The sequence below is a fragment of the Lethenteron reissneri genome, chromosome 4 (assembly GCF_015708825.2).
Source record: "Lethenteron reissneri isolate LAM-NWPU_2019-01 chromosome 4, ASM1570882v1, whole genome shotgun sequence".
Classification (NCBI taxonomy): Eukaryota; Metazoa; Chordata; class Hyperoartia; order Petromyzontiformes; family Petromyzontidae; genus Lethenteron; species Lethenteron reissneri.
Genome location: NC_083782.1, coordinates 4,394,714 through 4,409,061, shown reverse-complemented (window position 1 = coordinate 4,409,061; position 14,348 = coordinate 4,394,714). Strand labels below are relative to the sequence as shown.

Here is a 14,348-nt window from a genome sequence, read left to right as displayed (position 1 = left end):
TCAATCACACAGTCAACCACAGATCCATCACACAGTCAACCACAGATCCATCACACAGTCAACCACAGAGTCAATCACACAGTCAACCACAGATCCATCACACAGTCAACCACAGATCCATCACACAGTCAACCACAGATCCATCACACAGTCAACCACAGAGTCAATCACACAGTCAACCACAGATCCAATCACACAGTCAACCACAGATCCAATCACACAGTCAACCACAGAGTCAATCACACAGTCAACCACAGAGTCAATCACACAGTCAACCACAGATCCAATCACACAGTCAACCACAGAGTCAACCACACAGTCAACCACAGATCCAATCACACAGTCAACCACAGATCCAATCACACAGTCAACCACAGAGTCAATCACACAGTCAACCACAGATCCAATCACACAGTCAACCACAGATCCAATCACAGAGTCAACCACAGAGTCAATCACACAGTCAACCACAGAGTCAATCACACAGTCAACCACAGAGTCATTCACACAGTCAACCACAGATCCAATCACACAGTCAACCACAGAGTCAATCACACAGTCAACCACAGATCCAATCACACAGTCAACCACAGAGTCAATCACACAGTCAACCACAGAGTCAATCACACAGTCAACCACAGAGTCAATCACACAGTCAACCACAGATCCATCACACAGTCAACCACAGATCCATCACACAGTCAACCACAGAGTCAATCACACAGTCAACCACAGAGTCAATCACACAGTCAACCACAGAGTCAATCACACAGTCAACCACAGATCCAACCACAGAGTCAACCACTCAGTCCTCACGTGACAAAGTTGTTTTTGCTCTGACTTCTATCGCTGTAGGGTATTATTCTTTATTTGTTTTGCTTTTGTCTATTTGGTGACCCCAGGTCATCGCCTGGTTAAAATAAATAAACTTAGCGTCGCGCGACACAGCTAACCACACACAGTCTATATGTTCCCGGGGTGGGCTCTCCTCTAGGTCCACTCAGCATACAATTATAACCTGTCTGATGTTGCTCCTAGGTTGACTCTCCCTTCAAAAGAAAATCATTACCATTGCCACCATCGCAATTCATTATCAATGTCATCCACATTACTGTCATAAAAAATCATGTTTATAATCAGTCGCCATCATCAATATCATAATCAATCATCATCACGTGTATCATTAATGCCATCATTATTGGCAACATCGCCATAATTATGGATTTGAAGCTTTCGTGACTGCAAGGATTCATACTCTTAGGTTTTTTCGGTAAAGTCACGTAGGTAAAAAATAAAATTTAAAATTACTAAAAGTAACACTGTAATAGAAAAAAAAATCACGACGTTTCGGAGGCAACACAAGTCTCCGTTATCAGGTGGGACAGTCACAGCTAAATTTACTGTATCAAGTTAGGCAAAGATTCCAAGATACAAGTTCTTAAATACAAGCTGTGTTGCCTCCGAAACGTCGTGATTTATTATTTTATTTCTATTATTGTTTAGTAATTTTTTATTTTATTTTTTACCTACGTGACTTTACCGAAAAAAACCTAAGAGTATCATCGCCATAATTAACAAATAAAAGGCTTATTTTCATATGGGTCATAGAGACACGGGGTTGGCAAAGTGTGCGTGGCACTGCGACCACGGAATTCAACCCACGGCACCTGCTGGGCCCGTCCCGTGGCCTCCTCCTGCCAGCGAGCCTTCGACACTTCACGTGGTGGCCTCAAAGTGCACTTAGCCTGGCACAGGCGCCGTGGTGACGTCATCGCCACTTGAATGGCGGGTGTTGTTGTTGTTTGTTGTTGTGGTGGGTGGGACGCGGTGGTGGGGGAATAACATGCGGTGACATGGACTGTAGAGCCACGGGGCAACGGGGGACACGATGACGACGATCACAATCTGTATTGAGACTGCAGGAGAAATCCGATGAGCTATGAAGCTCTTCTTTACGGATGTCCAGTAGGGACGGGTCAGCAAGTGACAACAACAACACACACACAACAACACGACAGGATGATATAGACGTGGCAAAAAGTGTTGGTGGATGCAGTGACGTTGACGCTAATTATGATGATGATATTGATTGCGATGATTGCAGCCATGATGATAATGATATTGATTGCGATATGATTGCAGCCATGATGATGATAATGATATTGATTGCGATATGATTGCAGCCATGATGATGATAATAATATTGATTGTGATGATTGCAGCCATAATGATGATGATAATAATGATATTGATTGCGATATGATTGCAGCCATGATGATGATGATACAGACATGGCAGGAAGGCGGACACATTGATGATGATGATAATGATTGCGATGATAATGATTTCGATGATGACGATGATGATTGCGATGATAATAATTTAGAAGATGACGACACAATGACATGACAACGATTGCGATGATAACGGCCATGATTATTTCGACGATGATTTTTATGACGATGATTGCGATGATGACGGCGGTGACAACGACGGTGCCGACGACACGGACGCAGGCAGGAGGAGGAGGAGGTGGAGGATGAGAGGAGGAGAGGGGAGGAGGAGGATGCATAATCTCCTCTCTTACAGCGAGTCTCTGTAGTTGTTGACCTCCCCGGGGGCCTCGGCATGCGTGTGGCTGGTCACGCACGTGGTGCCCAGCTCGCACATTGTCCCCTGTAGCCACGGCAACAGCCCCGCTGATGGCAGCGCCCGCACGCGGTAGTGACCTGGCTCCACGCGACACACGGACGACAGGCGGAGAGGGTGACGATGGGATGGCGAGGGTGGTGGTCACTGCAAGGCTTCGCGGACCACTTGGCATGTGGCCCCCCCCACACACACAAAATGTGAAAACACCCCCTCCCCCCCCCAAATTTCAGTTTTTCAGTTTCATGTATTAGGTATATAACCCTGTGAGCCATGCGGCTCTTGACTCGGGTGCAACCGCAACAAAACAAAAACACGAACAAGAAACATCTTAAAGTGACTTACACGCAAACAGAAAAATCCAGGAAAAAACAGCGAAGTCTTCCAGAAAAAAAACCGCGTTTCAACGCCGCCGTCAGAGCCCCAATGGTTTCAAACACCATATTTCAATGCTGCCATAAGAGCCCCAATGGTTTCAAACACCATATTTCAATGCTGCCATAAGAGCCCCAATGGTTTCAAACACCATATTTCAATGCTGCCATAAGAGCCCCAGTGGTTTGAAAATGTTGCGTTGGCCTGCACGCTGGTGATGTCTTATTAATTATATCGGCAAAAGTGTAGCACCGTTCTGAAACAATGAGCGAAGAACCCTGGGATGTAGTGTGGGACGACATGTAACCAGGTTGCCGTGGCGTGTTCGTTGAACTTGAACTCTGCTCTGGTCGCTTGTCCGATGAGTTTTTGGGTTTAATGGCACGTTGTAACCATTGCTACAGTCTACATTATAGACTGCCAGTACACTCAGCAAACTTATTAACCAGGCTACAGTCTACATTATAGACTGCCAGTACACTCACCAAACTTAATAACCAGGCTACAGTCTACATTATAGACTGGCAGTACACTCAGCAAACTTAATAACCAGGCTACAGTCTACATTATAGACTGGCAGTACATTCACCAAACTTAATAACCAGGCTACAGTCTACATTATAGACTAGCAGTACACTCACCGAACTTAATAACCAGGCTACAGTCTACATTATAGACTGCCAGTACACTCACTCAGCTTAATAACCATTGCTACAATCTACATTATAGACTGTCAGTACACTCACCCAACTTAATAACCAGGCTATAGTCTACATTATAGACTGCCAGTACACTCACCGAACTTAATAACCAGGCTACAGTCTACATTATAGACTGCCAGTACACCTACTCAGATTAAGAACCAGGCTACAGTCTACATTATAGGCTGCCAGTACACTCACCAAACTTAATAACCAGGCTACAGTCTACATTATAGACTGCCAGTACACCCACTCAGATTAAGAACCAGACTACAGTCTACATTATAGACTGTCAGTACACTCACCAAACTTAATAACCAGGCTACAGTCTACATTATAGACTTCCATACACTCACTCAGATTAAGAACCAGGCTATAGTCTACATTAGTGTTTTTTATTTTTTTTTCACTTTATTTGTATTCTTTTTTCTACCTACGTGACTTTACCGAAAGAACCAAAAACATATGAATTCCTGCAGTCACGAAAGTTTTAAGTCAAAATTTGTTGGCCAAGACGGTTGTGTTGGAGGTGCTGAGAGCTCCTCATGAAGACAGCTACACGCACGTGTGTGTGTTGAACTTCTTTCACGCCGTACACAGCCGACCGTGCTAACCGGAGGTGCGCTACGTATGTATCCCTGAGAGGTTTTTGGGTTAGCTCGCCTGATGAAGTTGGTTGCAATCACCAGCGAAACGTCGTTCTTAAATGTTGCGCGTTTACTCCCCAACACAGCGTTGTGTTGCTGCAGTAGTCACTAATTGGCACCTTTTGCTTACGTGACATCACGCACCTGACTAATTGGCCGTGTCGGGTGGTGGCGGGTTTAACGAGACATTTGTATTTACGCCATCTAACCCCAACAGAAGCAGAAGACGAAAAAATTAACCCGTAAAAACAAAGTTTTTCACTATAAATCCTTTATATGCGTGGCGGCTAGAGTCCTCTCGTCCTCTGGCTTGAGATGGCTGCCACCTATGGGTCAGATGATTGCCTGCCACCATTAAGCAATTGGTAATTAAAAATAAAAATAAAATCCTAAAAAGTGTACAATTTTGGAAAAAAATTTCACGAACATTAATTGTCACGCACAACGAGTCTGTGTGCAAAATGTCAGCTCGATTGGATCACGGGAAGTGGGTTAAAAAACGACCGAAAGATTTGCACGGTCGTAAGCGCGCAAGCAAGTGAACTTAATATAAAGGATTTAAAAAAACCTTTCATTACGAACGCAAACACGGGCGAACAAGCGTTGGACAACGCTGGCCGCTCATCGTCTGCAGCACTCACATTCCCCGTTGGCGCTTGGAGGCGTCGTTGTCCGGACCCACACGAGGATGAGGAAGAGGAACAGGGGCCACAGCAACTCCACGAAGACCCGCACCTGCAACGCAGCACAACAGGCAGCTGGGCTCAGTCACACTGTCACCATCCCCGCGTTTCCACCCGGGGAGGCTTTAAACTCAACTTTTGACTATCTTTACACGTAATAGGGTTTTTACCCTTTCAAATGGTACAAAAACTGACACCTTTATACAAGGGATCATGTTTTGAATAACCACAACATTGGAGACAAGGCTCTAAGAAAAGCTGTCTCGGGTGTGGAACAATCAACTTCAAGGACAGTGCATATCATCCTTATCAGAGTTTACACCATTGGAACCTCATTTGCCGGTAAAAAATATGATAATTGGTTTTTTATCCTTTTATCTGGCAATAAAACTGACACCTTTTTTACAAGGAGTCAACATGTCAACATGATTCCTTGTAAAAATGTATAGACTAGGCTCTAAGGAAAGCTGTCTCGGGTGTGGACCAATCAACTTTAAGGACAGTGCATGCATTATCAGAGTTATGTTTTTGTTTGCATTATGACTGCAGGTATTGTGGTCTATGCAAACATGACTCCTTTTAAAAAAAGGTGTCAGTTTTGTTGCCAGATAAAAGGGTAAAAAACCAATTATCATTATCAGAGTTGTTTCTTTTTGTTTGCATTTTGACTGCTTGTGTTGTGGTTATTGCAAACATGATCCCTTGTATAAAGGTGTCAGTTTTTGTACCAGTTGAAAGGGTAAAAACCTATTACTATATTTTGACACTGGTAAAGGAGGTCTCATAGTGTATCTTTACACGCTTTCTATTAACTCACTCTGTCTGTTGTCGTTGTTGTTATCGTATCCTCAAATCTTGTAACTCAATTTGAACCCACTTCCAAATGTGATATTCACCGCAAACTTGGTATAGCTATGTCACACTGATGACAATGCTATATTCTATCATAAAAAATTAAAATATATATTTTTAAACATTCTTTTTACACGCTTTCTATTAACTCACTCTGTCTGTTGTTGTTGTTGTATCCTCAAATCTTGTAACTCAATTTTAACCCACTTCCCAATATGGTATCGACTGCAAACTTGGTATACTTATGTCATACTGATGACAATACTACATTATATCATAAATTATTTTAAACTATCTTTTTTATATGTTATGTTTCGCCTTGGGTCTCATTGGCCACGGTCAACTGACGTTGGCTGTAAATCACCACAGTCCCTGATGTTATGGAAAGCTTCGGGGCCACTTCCTGGAGTCGTGGAGTCTTCCATTACTAGTCAGGTATATTTAATTAAAGCGTGTTTAAAAAAAAGTGTATTTAAATATTACTTATTTGTTGTTTTGTTTTGCCAGGTAAGGCCCACAAAACCATGTGGCTCTTGCTCAGAAGAGACCTGGCCATCGCGAGTGATAGCTCCAAACGAAGTGGTGGCCGATCATCTCGTGGACATTTATGGCAGACATTTCATCTTTAAAACGCGTGTTGATTCTAAATGCGGAGGGAAAAAACCAGAGGAACCAGAGAAAAAAATCCACGCGACCATGGGGAGAACACGCAAACTCCAGATATACAGCAGGCGTCGGGGTCGAGATCGAACCCACGACCTTCTGTGTTCCAGGCGAGCTAGTTCACATTTCGCCACTGTGGCACTGACCGGTGAAGTATGGTCAAACAATCCGCCACGACCCGCATGGCATAGATAGGGCCTCATCCGCCAGTGACAAAAGGGGACTGCACAGAAGACGTACAGTGCTCGTTTGGGTTGTTGAGTAGATCAATGTTATGGGAACAGCACACACGGTTATGCTGTACGCTCTCGAATGGTGGCGTCTTTATTATTCTGTACAACGCAAGCAGAACCTCCTGAAAAGGCTCTTGGGAATCAATCCACGGCTTTATAGAGGCCCACCCCCACCCCGTGCTGCGTCGGTCAGGTTGTTTGACCATACTTCACCACACTGGTCAGTATCCATTGGCAAAGGTGGGCCCAAACCGGTCAAGATCTCACTACTGAGGTTAGCCGTGACCCGGGGAAGTCGAACTCAGGACGCCGGATTCGTAAACGAAGTTGCGCTAACCGCTGCCCACACCGGCTCCTCTCACTTGACACGTCGTTGTTTTATTTGACGGCGTTTCTGTCCTCGTGTTCTTCGTCGTAAGTTGTACAACAGGAAAGGAAGCTGAAGGCGCAGGCCTGCAATTGCCGTGACTCACTCCACTGCTGGCTTTAGGGCACCACAAGAAGGCGCTCTGCAGAGAGAACCCCTCCTCGAGACGATATTCTTAGCCCAGGTGGGAGTACCCACACTTTACCCCACCACGCGCGTACCTGGCGATTGACTATCTAGATTTGAAGCTTTCGTGACTGCAAGGATTCATACTCTTAGTTCTTTCGGTAAAGTCACGTAGGTAAAAAATGAAATTAAAATTAATAAAAATCAAACAATATTTATTATTTTTTATTGTTTTATTTGTATTAATTTCATTTTTTACCTACGTGACTTTACCGAAAGAACTAAGAGTATGATTGACTATATGTGGTTGTACCCAATTAACAAGGGCGGAGTTTGCAAAGTGGACACGTTTATTAATTTATTTTCAGCAGTTTACAATGAAGATTTACAAAATAAATTACGTGCACCCGCTATTCCTAATGTGGTGGGACGAAGCAAACCCCTGCCCCTCCCAGATACAGGGTGCTTCAAAAAAATGTTAACACTTGGGAGAATTTGCAACAATTTCACGAGAAATGTGGCCTCCGAGCTCTCGAGACCACCTGGAGAAGATTCCAGGCACGCGTTGACAATGATGGTGAACAAGTGTAGACTCTAACTTTTTGAAGCCATTAACATACATTTGTTATCATGTTACAGTTTATTATTCGCTCGGCCATTAAAAACGATAGTCCCGTATAAGTGTTAACATTTTTTTAAGCACCCTGTATAAAAGTCAAACTCCGCCTATGTCAATTACGTATATACTGCTGGGAAGGACGGAGGGATTTAATAAACTTGTACTATTGTTTCAACTGGATAACCATGGCCAGTGTTTATAAATCGATTAAAACTATCCAACTTTTTATTTTACCAGGTAAATTAAGATCCACGGAGCTCAATAACTCTTTTTTCCAAAGCGACCTGGCCACAAAAATGATAGCTCAGCAAAGTGGCTGATCGTATGTAAATGCGTAGCAGCCAAATACGATTCTAAAATGTTGAGTAAAAAAAACCCGGGGGAGCATTCGGAGAAAATTCCACGGCGAGAGAGTCACCGCAAACCACAAATATACAGCAGCAGGCGTCAGGCTTGGGTTCGAACCCACACCACCTCCTACAAATCAGGCGAGGAAGTTAACATCTCACCACCGCGGTGGTAACCATTACATCACGCCCGTCGTGTTAATGGAACTCTGACTGGACGTGTTACTTCCGATACGCGGTCTCACGTCGGCTGTGTAAAACTGAACGCGGTCTATGCGAGATGTCGACCCCTCCCCCACCACCCTCCTCTGACAGTTACCAGAGCGGTGGTGTTTGTATCCAAGGGTTCAGTTGCTGGAGCCCAGGTCAATCCCATGGGACGCCGAATATCCACGTATTTTAGCAAGTAAAAACACTGGTCAACACACTTTTTCTGGCATAAGGTATTCCAACGGGTTTAAGGTAATTTTGGGGTGCTGATTACAAATCTGGCATCATTTTTTGTCTATCACATCAGGTTTTCGAGATATCAAATATTGCATTTTCAATAAAATCTGCAGAAGAAAAATATTAAACAAATGTGGATATCTACATAAAATGATATTATAAACACTCTATCCTAAAAATACAGCACCATATTTTAACACTAAAGCAGTCACTGACTCGCAACAACTTGCAATCATAAGTGACGGAGTTCATTTCGGGTAAAATCAATGAAAATGGGGTATACCGATAGCATAAAAATGATGTGATAGAGCAAATCTGAGATCAGATTTGGAATCAGAACCCTGAAATTAGTCTAAAACAGCTGCAAAAGTGCAGGCCGGAAATTTGTTTGTTGTTGTTGACCAGTGTAATCATCAACACCACAATTATTATCATCATTACCACGGGGGACAAGGATCCAGATTGGCATTGTTTTGTACGTTGAACTTCTTTCGCGCCGTACGTAGTAGCCAAGAGCGCCTATCACAGGCGCGCGGGGGGGGGGGCAACAAACTAAAAGCACAAGAAACATTGCACCATGTAACCATGATGGAAGTGGATCAAACGGGGACACCGCAGTTCGTCGATGATTGGCGAGCCGCGTGCGGTGGGGTGAATTGTGGGTACCTCTTTCAAGGAAGCAAAGGGGCCGTCCATAAATAACGTCACGCGATTTTGGACGATTTTTGACCCCCCCCCCCTTCGTCACACGGCGTCACAAAAAGTCAGACCCCCCCTAAAATATGACGTCACAAAGCTCTGCCCCCCCCCCAAAAAAAAAAAACATGCTTCAAATCGCTTTAAACTATTATCATTGTAGTGCGTATTTAATGTGGCGCTGCACTCTGATGTTGTAGGAGAAAACATTTATTAAAAAGGTATATTTAATTAAGTAGAACGTGTTGTTTATATTTATTTAAAGTTGCGCATTTTGATGTGACGTCACATTTCTCAACCCCCCCCCCTCCATCCCTCCTCACACATCGTCACAAATGTCTGACCCCCCCTCCCTAGGTGCGTGACGTCATTTATGGACGGCCCCATAGACTAATTACCCCCCCCACTCCCAACAGGACTCCCCTCGAGTGGAAGCCCCTCCACCAGCAGTGATGTGAGCGAGCGGATTGCAGGGCTGCGCTTTTAACGTTTTAATAACGAGACGGGGAGCAGAGAGAGAGCAGTGAGTGCCTGGAGGTTTGTGCACACACAGAGCTACGGACCATCAGCCACTCCGATCTCCATATACAGTCACGGCGACAGAGTTATCCTTCTTTTCACATATCGGTGGAGGTAACTGTGATTTTAATTATATCGATACCGTGGTCACAATTGTTATGTATTACCAATTCATTGCGGGGAGCCGATGGAGCGGTTGCGCAGTGGTTAGGGAGCAATGTGTTACAAAACCGGTAAATCCATCAGCTGGGCAGGTGCCTACTTACTCACCCCCAAGTAGCCTTGTGAGCTAAGATAATTAAAACAATTTAAACTAATTTAGCTATTATCAAATCATTGAAAACCCAGATGCTGGGTGAAAGGTGCTTTAAAAGTGTCAAATTATTTCTAGATTTGAAGTTTTCGTGACTGCAAGGATCCATCCTCTTTGGATTTTTAGGTAAAGTCACGTAGGTGAAAACTAAATAAAATAAACTAAAAATAAAACAACTAAATTAAATCACGACGTTTCGGAAGCAACACAAGCATCAGTCATCAGGTGTGACTGCTCCAGAAAAATTGCTGTACGCTACAGTAATTAATTTAGTTGTTTTATTTGTATTTTATTTTGTTTTCACCTACGTGACATTCCGAAAAAAAACAAAGAGTAAGTCAAATAATTATTAAGAGCACACGCACGGAAACTACACAGGAAAGGCACGCGCATAGAACATCAGGTGTGCCAGATTCACCATACTCGTGGCTTTAAAACACACATTTCCAACAATGCCACTGACATGCGGCATGTCAAGTTTTCTCACGAATGCTGGGTAAGACGGGGGTGGGGGGGGGCTCCCACGTGCTGCCTTCAATGCCGTGAGAAATGACCTCGTGACGCCCGTGTCCCCCTACCAGACATCTGTGAACGAAAAGGGCTTCACTGCTCATCGGATTCCCCCCCCCCCCTCCTGCTGCGGTCGAAATAAAATAAAAATTCTGAATCTGAAATTTGGAGGCGTTGAAGTTTCCCCAGTGCGTGACCGTGATCACACGGGACGGGATTTCCATCGCCTACAGAACTGTTCTCCGCCGCCCGGTCATATTTGAGCGTAGATGTGAAGCTTTCGTGACTGCAAGGATTCATATTCTTAGGTTTTTGCGGTAAAGTCACGTAGGTAAAAAAATTAAATTAATAAAAGTAAAATAAAAATAAAATAAAAGTAACGACGTTTCGGAGGCTTGTGTTGCCTCCGAAACGTCGTGATTTTTATTTTATTTTTGTTTTACTAGGTAAAACATTTAAATTAATAAAAGTAAAATAAAAATAAAATAAAAATCACGACGTTTCGGAGGCAACACAAGCCTCCGAAACGTCGTGATTTTTATTTTTATTTTACTTTAATTAATTTAATTTTTTTACCTACGTGACTTTACCGAAAAAACCTAAGAATACACATTTGAGCGTTCCGCTGACAAAAGAGTGGGCGACCAATTGATTGTCCACTGCAATAATAGTCGCCCACACTTTCCCGTACCTCCGATGCAGCGCGGGTTGGCGACGTACGGTGCGAAAGAAGTTCCCACGTACACGCACGCACACACTCGGAGAATGACCACGTGAAATACAGAGGCCAGCGTCGCGCTGAATATTCCAGAGGCAAACGTCAACTAGGCCAAGACTCAGAGAGAGGAGGGAGGATGCTGACAAAATTAGCGCCGGTAATGAGGGGATCAGAGGGGCAATAGCAGCCCTGTTGGGAAGGGAGGGGGAGGGAGCTATATTCTTAGGTTTTTTCGGTAAAGTCACGTAGGTAAAAAAATTACAATAAAAATTAATAAAAGTAAAAAATTAAAATAAAATAAAAATAAAAATCACGACGTTTCGGAGGCAACACAAGCTTCCGTCTTCAGGTGGAACCGTCACAGCACGACAGCTGTATCAAGTAAATGAGAAATTACAAGAGATACCACTCCGTATATATAATGGTTGAGGGGGAGGGGGGAAGGGCCAGGAACGGCACACTTTGTATTATTATGGTAAGGTGCGGCTTGAGACTACGGCTAGCCTACATAACAAACTGCTGCAAATGAGACCGAGCCTCTGCCATGTAGATGGTAAAAGCACAAAAAAGCAGGTCAGGAAGAAACAGCCTCCTGCTATGTTGTTTGGTGGGTAAAACTTATAGCAGGAAACGTGACTTTACCGAAAAAACCTAAGAATATGAATCCTTGCAGTCACGAAAGCTTCAAATCTGGAGGGAGCTATATTTTTGTAGTCAAGTCAAGAAAATGTTGGCACAATATCCATCCAACACGAAGTGATGGGGGCTTTCTTTCGGCCGTTTTATCAGATGCACACAGCAGGACGCGAGACGGACATCGGCAAATGTGGCGTCATCTCGGCACACTCATCCTGCGTCACGTCTCGCATTTGTTTAGAGTTTGTTAAAGAATGACAGCGTGAGTTTTGTATGTTTTATGACAATAATCCACAAGCCCCTACACTGTATCAATTGTCAACATCACTCGGGGTGGCTAGAACTGCAGTTGGTTCTAATGCCTTTGATGTGGCCGATAATCGTGACCTCTGTGATAACCATCACAGAATGAGTCGGGCTATGAAGCCACTCACTGCTGTTTGCGAGCCTTACGGAAACACAACGGTGTGTTGCAGTGGCAACTAATTGGCACGTTTTGTTTACGTGACAAAACTTACTGATTGTCTGTGTCGGGTGGTGGTGGTAGTGGGTTAACGACAGATTTATACTGTCGCGACCTTAACCCATAAAGCCTTTATTAGCAGTAATATTCCATTGGAACCTCATTTGCCAGTAAAAAATATGATAATTGTTTTTAAACCCTTTTATCTGGCAACAAAACTGACACCTTTTTTTACAAGGAGTCATGTTTGCATTGACCACAATACCTGCGCCTTTTGGCGTCATCTGGTCCAACACCATGTGAGACTAGGCTTTAAGGAAAGCTGTCTCGGGTGTGGACCAATCAACTTCAAGGACAGTGCATATATTATCAGAGTTATGTTTTTTGTTTGCATTATGGCTGCAGGTATTGCGGTCTATGCAAACATGACTCCTTGTAAAAAAGTTTCAGTTTTGTTGCCAGATAGAAGGGAAAAAAACAATTATCATAGCAGTAATATTGTTTCTGGCTTGTTAAACCTTTAAAAACATGGCTACGACACAAGCTCTGCTACCTCGGTTGTAACCAACGTCCGAATTGTTCCGCGGATTTCACTGCACTTCAGGGGATGGGGGAAACCTTCCAAGAAGGAGAAGCAGAAGCAGATACCGCATCGCACGTGGAGAGCCGCTTGTACACAGACACAGCGAGCAGGTGACAACACATCTTGCGACTTGAAATAGGCGATGGAATAAAGTGCGTCTCTTTCAGTTGATGTGTCCCCCATGTAGTTATTATTTTAAACAATACTGTACAGCTGATCGTCACCGAGACATCATTCCGTCGCAAACCCTTTGCCTGCCACATATAATATCAATTGCTCTTTCCGTTCAAATTATGTTTTGAGATTTCAGTTTAACCAACAACAACAAAAACAACGGCTGCCAAAGAGCCGAAAGAGGGGAGGATGGGATCGCCAAAGAGCCGCTCATGCGCAAGTTTGCCGGCCCCACACACGGGAGCATCGTTACACACGAGGCCACCACGTTGGAGTGGCTGGACAGCAAGCAGCAGCAGAGCAGCAAGTGGCTACCGCGTGCGTGACCGCAGCAGCGAGCGCCGTGTACCTTCTGGCGTTTGCGAAGGGCGAAATTCTTCCACAGCAGCAGATAGAGCTGCGTGCGGCCTCCCATCGCCTACAGCCCTTTCGTCTCGGAGCACCGCTCAGCTGTCACGAGCCTGACCCAAGGTGGTCGGGTAAGAGGAAGGGTTTTATTACCTGGCCGGAGGGAGGGTGGGTGGGGGGGTAGGCAAGGTGGGGAGGGCAGGGGGTGACGTCGTGGGGGGTGGAGGAGGAGGAGGGGGTGGGAGGGTTCGGAGAGGAACTACACCTGGTACCGGTTATTACCGAATTGGGTTCTGTGGAATCCGCGTGCCGCCTCCTCGCAACTCGGCTGCTATCCGCTTGCAATGCCCTTCAAGCAAACTGATGAGAACATTTGGCATTCCAGTGATGAAACACGTCGCCAGCTCGCAGATTAAACAAGTGCGTGAAACGCTTCCACGTAATGATACCAGGGCGCTGTTTGTTCACCTCTTTAACTCGGGTTAATGCAATGTATTTCCCCCACCTAATTAATACATAATGACAAAAAAAACCTTTACAAATTTGAGGACCCATCACGCTCATCTGGGATTTTTCACCACTGCCTCGGAGCGATCAAGGGTGAACAATGCCACTTCAGTATTTCTCAACAGCGTTGTCGCCCTAAAAATTTAAACATAAATGCAGGTGGCATACTGGG

General features: G+C 44.4%; 1 protein-coding gene across 1 annotated transcript in view; it reads right to left on the bottom strand.

Moving 5' to 3' along the window:
* LOC133349354 (phospholipid-transporting ATPase ABCA1-like) overlaps positions 1 to 13,800 on the bottom strand; it is an 83,285-nt gene extending 69,485 nt beyond the window's left edge. Inside the window, exons 1-3 of the mRNA XM_061562712.1 lie at positions 13,671 to 13,800; positions 5,014 to 5,107; positions 2,588 to 2,729 (exon numbers count right to left, since the gene is read on the bottom strand). Coding sequence (XP_061418696.1) covers positions 2,588 to 2,729; positions 5,014 to 5,107; positions 13,671 to 13,736 — 302 coding nt within the window. The 5' untranslated portion in view covers positions 13,737 to 13,800. The remainder of the gene's footprint in view (positions 1 to 2,587; positions 2,730 to 5,013; positions 5,108 to 13,670) is intronic.
* Positions 13,801 to 14,348: the final 548 nt, after the last annotated feature.